Raw genomic sequence first — 17,265 nt, 5'->3', positions numbered from 1 at the left:
TTGTGTGTCATCCGTACCTAACGTGCATAGTTTGCAGCTCCTTCTCAGTTTGCAAACATAATCACATGGAAAGGATTGGCACCATGGCAGCGGTATTGTGCAAAGACAGCCTCATATCCATGGTGCATATGCCCCGCCCCGCCCCCATTCAAATTCTATGTGAAGATGCATGTTGGGAATCATAACCTTGAAAATATTAGCACATGAAAGGTAGCGAGACTGCAGGAGGGCGATTTCAAACGGTCATACCGGCCCCTCTATTAGCCTCCCGTTTGTTTCCAAATAGACACACACATGCTGCTGTTATTACTCACCACGTGTTGGTCACTTTCAACTTCCGTAGTGGCAAGCACACACGTTTGGCTGACTATTGTCATAATTCTGATTAATGAGCTCACGGGTCACGGTTCGTGTTAAAGTAATTAAGAAGCAGGCACCCCCCCAGCGCAGCCTCCTGCAATCAACAGGTCATTTAAAAGTCATTACTTGGGATGAGTTTTTTTATATATTTTTTTAAAGAGTCAGAGTGTGCAGCACTGGGTGAAGTGCACTACGGGTCATCTGATATGAGAATAGCGAGGTCTTGACTAATGTTTCCCTTGGTGAGGTTGTTTTAGTACACAGCATGGCCCAAGGCTGCAGCATGGTTTTTGATATGGGGAGGTAGGTTGGGGGAATGGGAGTAAATAACCACAGTTGCAAAAAAAGGGAAATCGGGGGAGGGCAGTTATGGGTGAAACAAAACAGACGCGCAGGCACACACACACTTGACAACTGTCTTTGAAACAAAAATGTATCTTGCCTGTGCTCAACAAGAGAATCGGGGCATTGTCTATGCCCTGAAATGGAATAAGATGAAATTCATCCATTTGTCCTCAAGAGGGTCACAGACAACTTGGCTGCTAGTTTATAAATATCCTGACAACTTTGTTGTAAATTCACTTGCTGTAATGAAGTGAAATTCCTTGTTTATAAGAGTCACATATTGTAATACTAAATGTCACATTATTTTCACATGTGCCTTTGTATTTTCAATGGTTCACATTCTTTGAGAGACAAACAATTAAGGAAGAGCCATCTCCCGGAAAAGGCCTGTATCAATCCCACATGGCAGCCAAGCCTCTGCCCTGCAGTAGCTGACCTTGCTCTTTAGACTAATTGTCCAATGGGGGGCGAGGGTGCTCGGAGGGGTTCAGTTTTTTTCTTCACGGGGAAGGGAGCCAGATTCGTCGATCTTTCAAAGACTATATAACACAAGAGTGATACTTAGCTATTATACTATTCTAGCAGCTTGAGCATCACCTTTGAAAATATAGACGACACACAGTGCTAGAAAGCATAGTCTTCAGCTATATATGCATTTTTTTTTTTTTTTTACCATATTTCGAAAACAGTATGCATTTTATTTTGTGTCTAGTTTGGCACAGTGTGGCGCAAAATGTCAGTTCCGCTTTACAGCAGTTTACAGTGGGCTTATTTGTCAAGGCCTGTATTGATTTAGATATAAACTATGGATTTAAACAGAATAAAACCAATATGATGTGATATGCCTCACATGCTCAAAGTGGATTTGGAATAGGAAGTCATGGTTGCCTTCTTGTTGCTGTTTAATTAGAACCTTCGAACATTCTTTTCTCATGGTTCAAGAAATGGTTTTATTTAGTTTTACACTTACTCTAAAACCATCAGCATAGTTTAACATTGTTGGCAATGATTCCAAGACAGTGGAGCTACGAACACTAAATCTTTTGCATCAGAGAGGTTTTGTTTGTTTGTCTGCAGCAAGAACAATAAAAAACGGTTTATAATTATAATTATTATTGGGGCAAAGACAAATAAACTTGGAGAAATTATGAGTCAAAAAAGTTTTATTTTACAATGATATCATAGACAAATTATTCCATTGAAACAAATATATTGAGCAGACTTTCAAGTTGAACACCTAAGGCTTTACAATTGAGAATTTCAAATATTTGATTTCATTTATTTGAAGCATGTTGGATTTGCCTCTGAATAACTTTAAGTTATAACTATATTTAGGTTTCCCACAAAAAAGAACTCACTTGATGAAACATACAAATGTTGAAATTTTTTTATTTCAGAATAAAAAGAAAACATTAAATGTTTTTTTTGTCATCATCGTTACAAAAGCATATTCAACATCCTCTTTTCGTTTCCACAAGCACTTGAGCTTTTTTTTTTTGCCTGCAAACCTATTGTGACATCAAAACATTGCACAACCAGCCATATCACACACTTGGGACAATCCACACAGTAATAATTTGTGTTCACATATTTATTCAGAAAATTTATCAAACTAAAATTATTTTGCATAGAGTTCCCAGAGCCATAACTGGCCCAATAATAGAAACATAACTCCCTGCAGTTATTCATTTTGCCAGTCGATGTCTTTGTGTACACATGGCGCTTGAAGGAACGAAACCTTCTACAAACCATTTGGCTCAGGTGATTAAATGACTAAGTGAGTTCTCACATTACTACCATGAGAGATGCAAAATATCCAAAATAAAAAGTCCAAAACAATAAAGTAACAACCCAAAATCTCAAAACAAACTTACAACAAAATAAAGGACAGAGGACGAACAGGGATGAGTCTAACAGACACGACAAACTGCATGGGTGACAACAACTATTATCCAACAAACACTGACAAGAGATCGGGAACTAAGTACAAGCCAAACTTACGAGACGTAATGAACAGTAGGACAAGACACAGGTGGTGCAGGGAGCTGATTGGTTGACACAAGGGAACGGCTTGACAATCGCAGGTGGACACGATCAACTCGACGAATCCCTGACGCAAACGACAAGAAAACAACACCAAACCAGAATAGAAAAAAAAGAAAAAACTCAAACATAGAACATGACAGGCTCGTCTCTTTTGTTTGAAAGTAACAAAATAGTTATGAAAGTTATATTTCCAATTTGTGTGACAATATTTGATAAAAAAAAACGAGGGAACGATGAGGGAAAAATTTAATTCATCAGTGTACGTAAATCATCAACTACCTTGCCGAGGGCACTGCATTGCCAAGGGATGACCCAGGTTGCAGTACTGTTTTAGTTTTTACTTTTATTTTTCATCCAAAACTGCTTTGTGCTGATTAGGGGGTACTTAGGTTAAAAAAAAAAAAATCACAGGGGGTACAGCCAAAAATGGTTCAGAACTTCTAATCTACAGTATTTTCAACAAAATGTGACATCGTCAGCTGAGGTAGTGAGTTCAGTGTTCATATCACCACAAGGATTGTCATGTCTTCTTGCACCTAATTTATAAGTCAATTATAAAAAGGCGCTGCACGCCTGAGTATCCTCCCCCTCAGTAGAGCACACCCGCATATGTATGTGAACTGCTGTGCTGCGCCTCACATAATACCACCAAAGCGAAGTTAAAAGTTCATCCCTCTTAACTCCTAATGAGTTCCTAATGGCTGCTTGTTTAGTTAATTCTCTGTGAACATGCGGGCCTATTGTCCAGTGACTTCAAGCTAAACACATTTTCAACATGAAAGGCTCGACATCATTCTCGGTGATCTTTTAGTACTGTAGGTTACAGTCCTGCAGCTTTTAAGTTAAACTGCATGATAGCTCTCGGGTCTGGACAGCGTATAAGCATGTGTCAGTTTTTTTAAGTTTACTATGAAAAATTACAAACCATGCAGTTTTTGTCTTCATGTATAATTTTTATTTTACTGAAAAGCTGCATACAATTTTCACAAGTAAATGTCAACCGGGCGGTTCAGTTATAAAAGTTCCTTCATTTAAATGAATTTAAGAGAATAAAAAAATAAAACATTTATATCACATAACTAACAAATGATGTGTCGATTGATTAACTGATATCTCCAAGGTTTGAAAAACAGTTACATGTGAGCAAATGTGTATGTTAAAATGAACAGATATAGAATATAAACATAAAACAGACTGGAAAAAAGATTATCTGTCAGTATGTTTAGAAAAGAACAAGTAGCTCAGATATAAAGTGCATTTTTATCTGCATCACAGTTGAATGTACACATTGATCTTCAGCTGTTTTTATTTTTGAGGTTGTAATATATCCCACAACTAATTGCTGTACTTCATGTTTTCATTAGAATCCAGCAAAACCAAGTTCATCATTTTGGGGGAGAAATAACATGAATGAAGGCCTTCCTTTATTTTCTTTTTTAACATTTGCAGTAGGCCCAACTTTATGATGCTAGACCATTTCTTCCCATTCAAACCTGTATGGAGGCTACAGATGTGATATGATTCTCAATGAGTTACCACACATGTTGGGGGTCACATTATTGCAACCACAGTGTTGCACAGGAAATGCTTGAGTCCTTAATTCCATTACCAAAACATCATAATTAGAACTTTTACAAGAATCCTGTATGTTATACCTCAGTATGTGGGACATCGATGTAAATTCCTGGAGGCCAATTAACGTGAAATATGGAGTACATTTTGTTGAACTGCCGATGGTTATGTTTTAGGTCACAGTAGCCCTTTCCTGACGGAGTCCATTGACAAAAAGGTATACACATAAGAGTGTGAACAAACACAGATATAATTGCACTTTGCACAGATAACTATCTATAACCTAAGCGACAATGATGGCAGTGATGATGGTGATACGATGATACTATGCAAGAGACTGCAGCATGGCAGCTCAAATAAGTGCTCTATACCATAGCATTTGGATGACTACACAACATATACAGTATATACTGTATTCATATAAAACGTATATGTATGTGACAATCCTCCATGTCTTCAATGATGGCTCAGGAGGATTTTGGTAGAAGCTTTAGTTAACTTGCTTGGATTTTTTCATCCTGGAAGACAAAGGAGAAAGAAGAAATACAAACAGTTGCAATGGAGCAATAAATGTATTTATGTTGAGATCTTTTTAACTATATTATATTGGGAAGTATACCATCCACTGTGATGCTATACAGTTCCAAATCATGGTTTCAGTCAATGACATGATTATTCATTTTAAAAAATGAGTGTCTCACTAAAAGAACGTAATGGAAGTTTCTTCTCTCTGAACAATCTGCATTTGTGCAAAAAAGGCTTTGGACAGCGAGGTTAGGTTAAAAATAAAGAAGAAGCATATTAAACTGTGACTGGATTTAAAACTGTGCCAATAACTATTTGTATGGTATACAAGGGATACTTTTTTTTTTTTACTTTAAGAGAAACTTAATACACTATAAATATGATTCATGGTTTTTTTTTTAATTGAAAACAGGCCTTTCTCCATCAACCAGTCTCGCTTTCTGTACTATTTGTCCACAGTGGCCACCCTTAGTGACTATTAAGTTTGATGCAATTTAAATGTGAGCATATTGGGCCATTTGGGGCCATAAAGACAATTTCTGCTTGGACTTATGCTTTTTAATTTGCTTTACAGTAACCTAACAGTCAGCATATCCAAAAAATGAGGTCAATAGATGCCATTGGCGTGTTTAAGTGCAGTATCAAAATCCATTGTCTGCATGTATGTATAAGCACTGCAAAAGAGCTTGTAAAGCCTCCCGCTGAACTATAATTGGAAACATCAGATCCATTGCAAACGAGTATGGCCTCACTCTCTATGTGAGCTGTTTTGTTATGCTGATGAGTGGTCACACCTCAACGGCGACACACACACACACACACACACACACACACACACACACACACACACACAAGACTGAACTGCTCAAGCAGTTTTTGAGGCAGACAGACAGTCTGACTGCGCCCGTCTTGTCCGTCTGTAAAGTGGGCGCTCAGATAGTCATCAACTGTTAGCACAGCAAAATTGCCTCCTTGCCATGGAGATGACCAACAAACAGAAGAAGACCACTAAGGTGACAGGTTTTGGTGATGTATTTGCTGCATGCACCATATACAGTACAAAGATCCACACACTAATTGAAAAGTGTAATTTGGCAGCTTGGTGATACTTTCCACTAGTGAATATATGACTAAGACTGTCTTGTGTGCATATAAAGATTCAAGGGGTGTCACCAAGTGAATATTTTTAGAAATGATCATGCCATCGATTATTTCATCGAGAATCAAATCATTTGACAAAGTTTCGTTTTGCAATAAAGTGTAACGCAAAACCAGTTATTTCCTCAATTACAGTTTAACCAATGAATTGTTATTGTTGTCTAGAGAAAAACAACAATCAAGCAATGTCTCATGAGAGGGAATTTTGCACTTTGGATTCGACTGAGTTACTGGTTCAAGTAATTGATATGTAAAGTAAAATCAAAATGTTTGTAAGTGTCTAATTTTGTTTAAACGCAAAAGAGGATCAGTCTGCTTTCGTAATAGCAACATGAGAGAGGCCATTACTGCTGAGAGGCTGAAATCAGAAGATTTGAACAATTTACAATTAATTTGATAATTGATTGCTTGACAATGATTCCATTTTGACATCTTTAAAACGTTCACCGTTGCTTTTTAACACTCCTTCCTTATTTTCATAGCTCTACCCCAAGTTGCGAAAAAAATCGATTCGCATAAAAATCAGGATTCTCATTTCCTACCATTTAAACACATTTAAAATGTCACTAAATCGATATGGATAAAAAGATATCAGTATGGTTCCTGTTGGCTTCTGCACTACATTGGAGATGCCAGATGGGAAAAGTCCCGTTTTGCAAACTCGTCTGACGCAAGAAAGCTTCACAGTGTAACGTTTGACTCCGCTGCTAACGAATGAAGTTTGAACGCCACGGTTCTGTTGATTTTATAAGCAAGAATTCTGTAAAATCCACAATGTATGCGGTTCTACTTTTTCTAAATTTTTGTTTCATCTTTCTTTTATTGTATAAAAGCTACTCAAGCTAGCTAGAAGCAGCTTCAAAGCGTAGCAGCTGTCTACATGCTAGAAATGCACTTGACACTTTAAAACTTAATAAATGTAAACCAAAACAAAAATGACACTTTGTCTCCCTTTGTTAGTCTATCTTGCTAAGATGACTGAAGTAGAACAATCATTCTTTGCACATCTATAGATTAAAGCAGAAATCATTTATTGAATCAAATCGTAACATTATTCAATCGAAAATCATTTTGCACTAAAAATTGATTCTGAATCAAATTGGAGAACAAACAATCAAATCGAAGAGTCGACTCATGAGACAGTCAAAGATTTCCCCCATAAATAGCTTATCAAAAAATAGGTTGTTTCAAATTGACCGTGTGGAAAATGTGCAAACATTTTTAATGATTTGGTCAGTGAAAATGGTCAAACATGTTGATTTACTCTTTTCCAAAGTAAAAAGAGATCTTCAATATTTTGACAATCAATCTGATTTCACAGAGCACAAGAAATCTGAAAATATTGACTTTTGAGAGGCCGTAATTACAGTTATTTAGACAGGTATCAGTGATGAATTGATTACCAAGAATAATGATCATTATTTGATCATCAATTAGTTGGCTGAAACCTTTAATAAGCATTGACCCTGCGATAGAGGAGGTGGAATGAGCAGTGGCTCAGAAAAAGAAGTCAGAAATATTGCTGTGATCCTTTGAGGATTTAAAAAAAAAAACTGTTTTTTGCAAAAAATGCAAACATATCTTCTTTGAATTGGGAAAAGACTGATAGTGGCTACTGAAGTAACCCTAAAGTTTCCCGCAGTCATAAATATGGCCAGGCCAAACTGAACTGCACTGTTCAATGTAAAGTTTAACGCGAGTTGCTTCAGCTGCTCAGTTAATGTAAAATCGATAAATTCATCGGAAACGGGGACCCGTGATGCAGATGTACAGTACCTGACCGGCGATGCGATTGAAACTGATCAAATTCTGTTTGTTTTGCCTTCATGTTCATCAAGAAATCATACCATTAGAAGGTGTTACTCTTACAACACTCCATTCAGTAGCTCTTTATGCGCATTTGGTCTTTTGCATCCCAATCCTGCTTACTTTGAATCTCTATGGTGAAGAGAAGCGATTTGGAAGAACGAACCAGACGAATAAGTTTGTCATAAACTGACAGCATGTGTGAAGGCCGACTTACTTGCTGATGGCGTTTTTCAGATACTGCTGCAACCATCGGATTTCGGGGTTCACACACACCTCCTTGTTTGTCTTCAGCTTGGCACTATTTAAGGGAGGAGAACATAGCCCTCAGTGTGAGATGAAAGAGTCACACATTTCTATCAGACAAGGCAAATTAGCACCACAGTGTAAGTTTAGCGGGGCAGTCCTCTTCAAACTAGGGCTGCAGCTAAAAAATAACTCGCTATTTGGGTATCCTACAAAAGATTTGAATCATATGTCAAATAACACATTACCAATCATTTATACATTTTATTGTTGATTTTTACAAAAATTTAAAGTGCATATGATTTTCCTTTCGAGAAACATTATTGATATTCTTGACCGGGGGTGTCAAACCTACGGCCCATCGGCCGCATCTGGCCCATGAGGAGGTATAATCTTGTCTGCAAGATATATTCGTGAACCATTAAAAATAAAAATAATAACAAATGAATTGGACCCAACGTATTAGTCTTCTGTCTATAATACTGTAATGCCCTTGCGTGTGTTAAAGGATTCACTCAGTCATGATTCTGTCCGATCGCTTATTTTATTGAAAGAAAAATAGAAAAAACGGTTAACAAACGTTTGGTGCTGAGCTCCTGTCGTCCGCAACTCAAGATCGTGCTCGATAACAACTAACTGCCTCTCAGTTGACCTCTGCCGGCTTCCTCGTGCCCGACGATAATGAACGTTACAATACACAAAAAATCTTATTGTTACAAGCAAGGCCAAGATCAGCACTGCAACTGGCAAGCGGAATTAACCAGTTGCCATTCTTGTGCCAAGTCGCTTGCTTCAGTGACATAAAGTAGAACATTCATATTAGCATTAGCATCCAGCTTCGTTGTGAATCATGAATTTTTTAACATCTTCTGTCATGTATATCATTATTTGGCTGCCCGTAGATGTCCAAGATGAGACAGTACAGTGGTATTTAATTTGGTTAAATTTTTTGCAGCTCACTGCACTTCTTGCAAAGAGGTTATTCAACCACAGATTTTGATTGGGGCATTTTCCTTCCTCTGTATAGTGTTTCATTCATTCCATGCAACTTAAGGTAAAATGTTATATTGTGTTACATAAGGGACCAAAAAGACAGTAATTTTACTTAAATCTTTTTTTTTTTTCATCATTTTTTTCATTATGATTTTACCTTTCAGGCCCACTCATGGATAGATTTTCATCCATTCAGCCCCTGAGCTAAAATGAGTTTGACACCCCTGTGCAAGACAAATCTGTCCCTATAAATTTTGGTCCATGAGACGTGACATCAAAACCACAGAAGCAATGTTGCCAGTTAAGATAGCACATTTAAGTCAGCCCACATTTTTAAAAACTGACATTAGCAACAGCAATCGAGTCAGGCTGTCAGCGTCAAAGTGTGCAGAGTTATTTATGTGTATAAAAATGCCTTTAAAAAGTAATCTGACTGCATGCGGAAAACTCGAGTGCTGCTAGCTAGCAGTTAATTTATGCTACACGCTGCTACTGACGACAGAGCCACCGCCAAACCTAGGCAACAGGCACCGTTGAGACAACTCTGTTTAGCTAGAATCAGAAGACCTTGACAGATACGTGAGTTCAACACAAATGGATATATTATTCTTTCTGACTCCCTTCTTTTAGTTCCTCCCTCCATAGCCTTAAGGATCTTCTTTTTCACTTGTTTACACACACCCTCCCACAGGCCACCAGACTGCTCTGTTAAGTGTTGTGTCTTTGATTTTTCAAATATAAAAAAAACCTAAAAAGACTATTTGTTTTCCAGGCTATTTTACTGATCTCGCCTAAATTCTAAAAACCATATCCCTTGCCATTGTCAATATTCAACTCTTTTTCAAAATTCAGTGCACATTTTGAGTTTGCAATTGTCACTGTTCTAAAATCAGGGTCACCCTGTGTTTTTTTTTTTTTCTTCCCCCAGAATAGGTCAAGACAGGATGACACTGAAGTTGGGTACATGCAATATCTCAAGATTAATTTGAACACTTCCCATCCCTTATGATCCAAGTAAGCTTTGCTTTTCTATTCTGTGTAACTTGTTCTAATGAAACTTGAGTTTTATAGTAATTTTCATTGAATCTTTTAGTTACTTGCATGTCCGCCTCACAGTGCAGTTGTGGTTTGCTTTTGGCCATCCTGTGTGAAGTTTTTGTGTTCTACCTGCGCCCTTGTGGGTTTTCGTCCAACATTTCAAAAACATGCAAGGTTGGTATACTAGTCCTTGTAAATTATAAGGTGTAGTGAATGTAAATAATAATACTCCACAAAGGAATGGCGGAGCGAGATGGATTTGAACTCTGGTCCCTTTAACTGTGAGATGAACATGCTATTCACTGTGCTATTGAGCTGCCAGCTCTTATATAACTTTGATATTTTACTTGTTTACAAAGTGTGATTGATCAAGTCATTCTAGTTGACTACCTAGGTACATGGATTCAATTTTAATGGTTGCTAGGTCATTGAATCAAAATAAAAAACAAACCTGCATGTGTTATATTTAAATATGATAGCACAAAATTGGACGATGTCAAAATCAATCCTCTTCAAACAGGCATTGGAACAGTGAATAAGACTTAATATTCAGAGTTGTAGTGTTCAGTTTAATTTCATTTTCATCCATCATTTACACACCCGTGCAGGACTGCTTGTGACGTAACAATCTGTTAGCAAGGTCCATTGGCAGCCACGAGGTGATGTACTATTTTTTTTTCTGCTCTTTTGGTTTTCAGCCAAGCATTTCTCATTTTTGGTTTGGGCCAAACATTTTTATTTTGGGGCATCAATACTTTAAAATGATTGAAAATGAAATCAAAACACATAAATTCTTAACAATACCATTGTTAAATACAAGAAAAGTATTTGTTTTCAAAAGTATTTGAACACAGAAAACAAATGGCAAATATAAATTGTTTGTAAAATACTGCACATATTAGAGTGTATGTCTGCAAGTGAGCACTTAGATGTGAGCTGTGGCCAGCAGCAGGTCCTGAGTAGCATGCCATTGCGTTGTTTTACATTTCTCAATGTCATGATCAGAAACTGATCATTTTGTGTGTGTGTGTGTGTGTGTGCGTATGTGGGCGTGTGTGTGTGTTTTTAGTGGTCTACTTCTGCTATAAAGAGTACACGAACGATAAACAGCATGATTGCAGGGAACATATGTTTCATAGCTTTTCTTTTTGTTTCGACTTGATATGTTTTATTGTTGACTTCCTTATGGCCATTATCACATATGATTGTGGTTGCTTTTATCTGCACAACACTAATAAAAAACCTTTTTGTCATACCATGCTGTAAAATATGCTCAAGAAAGTGAATCTTTCATTCTAAGGAGCGCATTAGAAAAAGAAAAGTTGCGCGCCTGTTCCAACTGACTGACACTTCCTTCCGCACGCCTCGGTGGGCTCACTTTGCCCATATGTGAGAGTGCGAGTGACAGAGGGGCGTGTGCGCACACATGCATGCCCAACTCCTTTCTCCACTCTGTCACCTCCTCGAGATTGATGGTGAGAAATGTCCGACATGCAGGAGCCCTATTAAAACGTTTTAGAAGCGGAGTTTAAATCCCCTTTACAGATAGAACCTTGTATGAATAAAAGAAAAACAATACACTTACATGACTTGGAAGGGGCAGTTGGGCGTATGGATGAAGCGGAGTTCTCGTATGTATCCCCTCGGGAGGCTGTTGACTGTTGAACGACAGTAGCACCTCTCCACGAGACTGATGGGCTTGGCTGAAGGTCAAAGAAAGGAGCAAGTATGAATATCTGCTGAAATATATTCCCAGACATCATACTGAAATAAATGTACTTAAACAGTGGAGCACATGTGACCACAAAAGTGTAGCAAGGCTTTCCCATGAAATCGATACAATTAGACTTCAAATATAAGACCAACTGCAAATGGCTAGTGCTCGATAACCGCAATGGATCCCACTGGACATCTTCTGGATTTTCTCAGGCATTCCAAAACATAATTGAATTACAGTTACAGAAAATAAATTTAATGTCCCTCTGGTCCGATAGTCTACACATTGAACTGTAGTGTATTCTTCTACCGGCAAAAAGCTGACAAATTGATTATTTTGATCGACCTCTAATTCAGGGCGAGGCAATAAAGTAATAGCTAATTTTACTTACAGCCATCAATCTATCTTCTATAGCATTTATTATATTCCAGTTTAATTCAGGCAAAGATTGCGCTATACCCTATTCAGAGACAGACAACTTCACTCTCACATGCACATCGTCAATAGGTGGGAACTCAACCCATGCTACCTGAAAAGTCAGGCATATTCAGTGAATAAAAGTTAATTTTCATAACAAAAGAATTTTAATCTAATCTAGTACTACATTAAATTAATTACCCCATTATTTAACAAGAAAATGAAAAAAAACAAATATAATGAATACACTTTATTTAACCAATTTCAGGAAAAACATAGTTAAAATAACACAATACATGCAATGATGCAAACCCTCGATGAGCCTGACTTAAGAACAGAGAGGCCATATGTGCTCTAAATCTACTGACGGTAACTCAAATGTACAATAAAAATATTGTTCATGTTTGTCCGTTCAATTTGCGAGAACATTTCTGAACAATGCAAAATGTGAATGGCAACATAGACATGGGAGATCCGAATGGACATCACGTCAGAATTTTACAAATAAAAGTCACAATGGTATATGAAATATATATAGATATGAAAGTAAAAATATTGCAAGACAAGTTATAACTGCAGTAGAGTGAAGTCAGAATTTTCATGTACTTTCTGGGGACACAAATACAATTATTGCCTCTAAATTATCGACAAATTCTTTCAAACATAACAGCATCGATTGAACCCCCCCCCCCCCCCAACAAAATGTGTCAAATAAAACCAAGTTATTCTGCAGCAGACAAAAAACAACAATGACTCCAATTTATTGTACAGAAGCAATAAATCCATTACCACGCTTTTAAAAAAAATCAAATATCAGTTAATCAAACTTCCACACTGCGTATCTAAGTGTGCTCTGATCAGTTAACCTTTGAAACAACATGCATCCAATATAATGCATATCGTTCAAATGCTCCTCATATTAACTCGACCCACATTAGCTATGCTAGCTATGCAAATGCTCTCTTTGCATGCACTAAATTGCATTTATGGTGTTGACTATAAATTGCCCTTTACATAATAAATACTATAATGCAATATCAGGCCTCAATGAACAGAAAGCCTTATTTTTTTCTTCTACCTATTATGATTGATGTGAATGCTTATACAGTCCACATTTCTTGTGCAAACTGTGGTCACGGTTGATTAGTAGCAAAAAATAAACAGTGCTCTCTTCAGGAAACCCAAACCAAATTGTTTAAGAAAGGAACTTGAATTTAATCAAATCCTTCATTAATACAGGCCACAAAAGTGACACATTACAGGGCGAAAAGAATAACAGATGCGGAGAGGGTACTTGTGGGTGTAGATAAAGCGCCATGCTAATTATTTTTTTACACCTGAGCCAACATTTGCATGTGAAAGAACGCGCAGTTTTCTGATGTCGCCATTCAGACTAGTTGAGGCACTTTCAATAATGCTGCCTCATTTGGGAGTAATTAAAGCGTAAACAACGTGGGAAAACAAATAAACACGTTGATCTGCATAGCGACAGGAAACTTTCTACGGGCAAGAACCACACACAGACTCGCGTAACCTGGTGCCCCCCCCCCAAAAAAAGAAATGCTCAAGGAGGCAAACTTGCTTAATACTAACTCATTAAAGATTTTGTAACATATATAACATGTATTTTGTGACTGATTTTCGAGGAAATTTGCCGCGACATGTTTTACGCACAACAATTTACGCATAACGGTTCTAATAATAATAGATTCCAACAATTGTCATGAAATTATATCAACACCTTTAAAACCTGCTCGTGACAATCACAAGTATCCATATACATTTGAGGAATCAAATATGAAAAGTATGTATAAATAGTGAAAATTTGGACTTATACCTTCCAATGAAGGCACATATGCCAGCAGTGTGAGCGCAGCCACGAGTGCGAGTAACTTCACGTCCATCCTTGCTTAGTGTCACCGGTACCTGGTCCTGTTCAGAGTAAATCCAGAGGAGGTGTGAGGGGCAAAGCAGTAGCTGCCTGCTCTTCAATTGCTCTTCAGACAAGAAAGCCAGAGAGAGAGAAGGTGGGGGGGGGGGGGGGGGGGGGGGGGGGGGGGGGGGAGTCACAGCTAATGGGACGTCAAAATAAAATCTTGTTCAAGATTTCAAGAAGAAGTGGAAGCCAATTTATCGAGGAAGTAGAATTTCCACCAGAAATATAGGACAACAACAGACATATTTATACTGGTTTATGTCTCTAGCATAACAATTAAACATATTTTCTTTTTCAGGACGCTGTCTTATTTTGGTGGTAAACATCCTTGTCCATCCCGTGCGGCTAGAGAAAGGCTGATACTCTGCAAACATTACACAAATTTAATTGTTAATTTGTGACTGGGCCAAAGAAGTTATTTTTACCAGATTATCCTTGATGTAATGTGTTGATACTATAAAGACAACGTCTATCATGCAAAAAATATCAGAACTTTACAATTGGTTGACAGAAATAAAATGCAGTCACTTAAAACAAATACTAAAAGAGAAGATGAAACATTTATCAATTAAGGAGAAACAGTCTAATTGCATGAGAAGTCATAATTTGAAACAAAAGACTTCAATATTAATATCCATTTTGTGAAATACAAAGGACACTTCTCATAGGCTAAAACTTGAACACAACATGTTTATTTCCAACATGTATATTGAGAAAAAAACAGGAGACATTTTGACGCGTACGTTTGTTTTTTGTCATGGTTTGTCTTGCTCGAGGTCTTCATTAGGCCAAATTAATTTAAAGTTAAGCATGTAACTGGAGCTGATTCACATGAGGGTGAAGTGTTCAGTTACATTGAGCGACTGTCTCAAAAATAGACAAGAGGGATGAAGAAAAAACACCCGTGCTGTAAAACAAACATGAACCCCCAGATCGTATACGAGAGGGTGCACCGCTCCTCTCTGTTTGAGGGAATCTCTAAACAATTCCTTCGACACAGCTTGCTGTCCGCATCAGATGAAGTTTGTGAGTGAGTGCACGCGCGTGTGTGTGTGTATGCATGTTACTGCTGCCAGTATCATTAGTGTGTTTAAAGGGTTGCAGATGTGAAGTCTGTTTCCAAACATTTGACTTTCATCTTCAGAGCAAACACTCCAGAGGATACATGTGGGCTTTGTGTTACATTAATAAAAATGTGTGTGTTGAGTTTATTCCTAATGGAGAGATCTGGGATCAAAATATAAATGAGATTTGGCTTTGAGTTAGTTTCACATAGAGGTCCAATGCTGCCAAAACTCGAACACACAACACAAATCACAGCTCCGTAGACTTGGCGGTGCAATGTCACATAGTGTTCTATGCATGTGTATGTCAAAGCTAAGGCTGCATTTACACTGCATCACTCAAGTGAAAGTCATATTTCTTGCTATGAAGTGGCACAATTACCATTTTGTATGATGGTAGTGTAAATAGGACAAAAAATGCATGGAATTGAAAATCTTCAGATCAGATCATGCTTGTTTTTGGATTGTGGGAGGAAGACGGCGTGCCCAGAGAGAACCCTCACGGGCTCTGGGAAAACCTGCAAACTCTACACAGGAAGACTGGGGCAAGGTGGTTTTGAACTAGGGTCCCTGAACTGTGAGGCGTACTTGCAGCCACTCTTCCACTGAGCACATAATTTTATGTTTTATAATATAAAGTACAAATAAAAATAGACAATATAATATACAAACAATGCTGTAGATAAAGGCTACTGATGTTTGTTTTGAATAAATATGACTAATTGAAAAGTATGCAGCTGTCTAACAGAAACATGCTTGCAGTACCTGATAGCTAAGTAGCTTTCATCTGGACAGTTTGAGGCTGTCTTTGTTTTGGATTTCAATCTCAGAAGAAGCCATGGAGACCAGCGGGATGTTGAAGATGAACACAAAAGCAGCATCAGCTGACAGTTGAACAGACATGTGTTGACTTATCTCACAGACTACAATAGAAATCAGTGGACATGTAGTGAGACGGACTCAGAAAAATGTTTAAACATTATTCACTTGGCCAGGGCTTCAGCTGCTGCTGATTCATCTTCAATAAGTGTACCCATCCATCCATCCATCCATCCATATTACACTAAAGATGAACATCTACACTTTAATAATACAATGCTTTTTCAAACTAAAATTGTGAGGATTGATTAAAGACAAAATTTTATATATAAGAATAAAAACAAAAGAAAACAGGCATTGTACCAAAATAATCTGCACCTAGCATAATGCGTTTTGGCCATGTTAGACTTTTTTTTTCTATCATTGTATCATGGCTGCGTAAATGTGGACCTGCTTAGTTGAACATAAAAAACTTGACAGATCTTGAGCAATATGTCTGGATATTGTCTACATAGCAAGATTTACTTTCTATTGTTGAGACAAATGGGTAGTGTGATGTTACATAAGCTGCAAACTGAGGCATCTTCCGGGTATTGTACACTCATGTCTTGTATTACTGCCAGGGTTCTGTGTAAATAGTTTGACAGTGTTTTTACAAATGAAAGAGCACTGCGAATGTGTTTGTGTAACAACATACTGTATTTGGTCACCGAGAATGCTTTATTAGCATTTTTATCTCCGTTTTGATACGTCATTAGCAACGGTGACTGGATATGGACAATGTTTAGTGTGTAGCACCAGTGTGATCCAACCCCTAGTTGATACAGCTGTGCTCATGATTTGGGTCTGGAATATGGATCTTCATCATTTTCAAAACACATTGACATATGTGACACTAAATCAAGTTATGATTGAAATTGCTGTCTTGCTTCTATAAATGCCCTTTAGACAAATTTCATAAATTTGTTGTCATGATCACTCAACTCAACTTTATTTATTTATAAATTGTACATCTACTTAACTGGTGCAGCAGCAATAAAATTTGACAAATAAAATTGAGTAAATTAAATCAACACTTTTTTTCAGTGCCTTTGGAAATGACAGGACTTTTGGTGTCAACTTGTGTTGCCAATCTGGCTGTGTGTTATGGGAGGTCTCACTCCAGGGGTGTTTCTCCTGTTCTTTACATCAGTCATGCACACTTGCTGTACTTTAGATGCAAA

At 37.5% G+C, this 17,265-nt stretch overlaps 1 protein-coding gene across 1 annotated transcript; it reads right to left on the bottom strand.

The window, feature by feature from the left end:
• Positions 1–3,683: 3,683 nt before the first annotated feature.
• cxcl12a (chemokine (C-X-C motif) ligand 12a (stromal cell-derived factor 1)) lies at positions 3,684–14,215 on the bottom strand. The gene is made up of 4 exons (XM_088422173.1): positions 14,061–14,215; positions 11,675–11,792; positions 8,030–8,113; positions 3,684–4,841 (listed from the first exon to the last, which is right to left on the bottom strand). The coding sequence occupies exons 1-4, from the start codon at positions 14,125–14,127 to the stop codon at positions 4,814–4,816; spliced, it is 297 nt and encodes a 98-aa protein (XP_088278299.1). The 5' UTR covers positions 14,128–14,215; the 3' UTR covers positions 3,684–4,813.
• Positions 14,216–17,265: the final 3,050 nt, after the last annotated feature.

Source organism: Hippichthys cyanospilos, chromosome 8 (genome assembly GCF_059441005.1).
Source record: "Hippichthys cyanospilos isolate Australia breed blue-spotted pipefish chromosome 8, RoL_Hcya_1.0, whole genome shotgun sequence".
NCBI lineage: Eukaryota > Metazoa > Chordata > Actinopteri > Syngnathiformes > Syngnathidae > Hippichthys > Hippichthys cyanospilos.
The sequence above is the reverse complement of the archived record's forward strand: the minus strand, read 5'-3'. Positions and strand labels throughout refer to the sequence as shown.

Coding starts and splice junctions, on each gene's coding strand:
- cxcl12a (XM_088422173.1), bottom strand. CDS start 14,127: ATGGACGTGAAGTTACTCGCACTCGTGGCTGCGCTCACACTGCTGGCA. Junction 8,114..11,674: donor AACTGCCCCTTCCAAGTCAT/GTAAGTGTATTG, acceptor TCCCTTAAATAG/TGCCAAGCTGAAGACAAACA. Junction 4,842..8,029: donor CTGAAAAACGCCATCAGCAA/GTAAGTCGGCCT, acceptor TTTGTCTTCCAG/GATGAAAAAATCCAAGCAAG.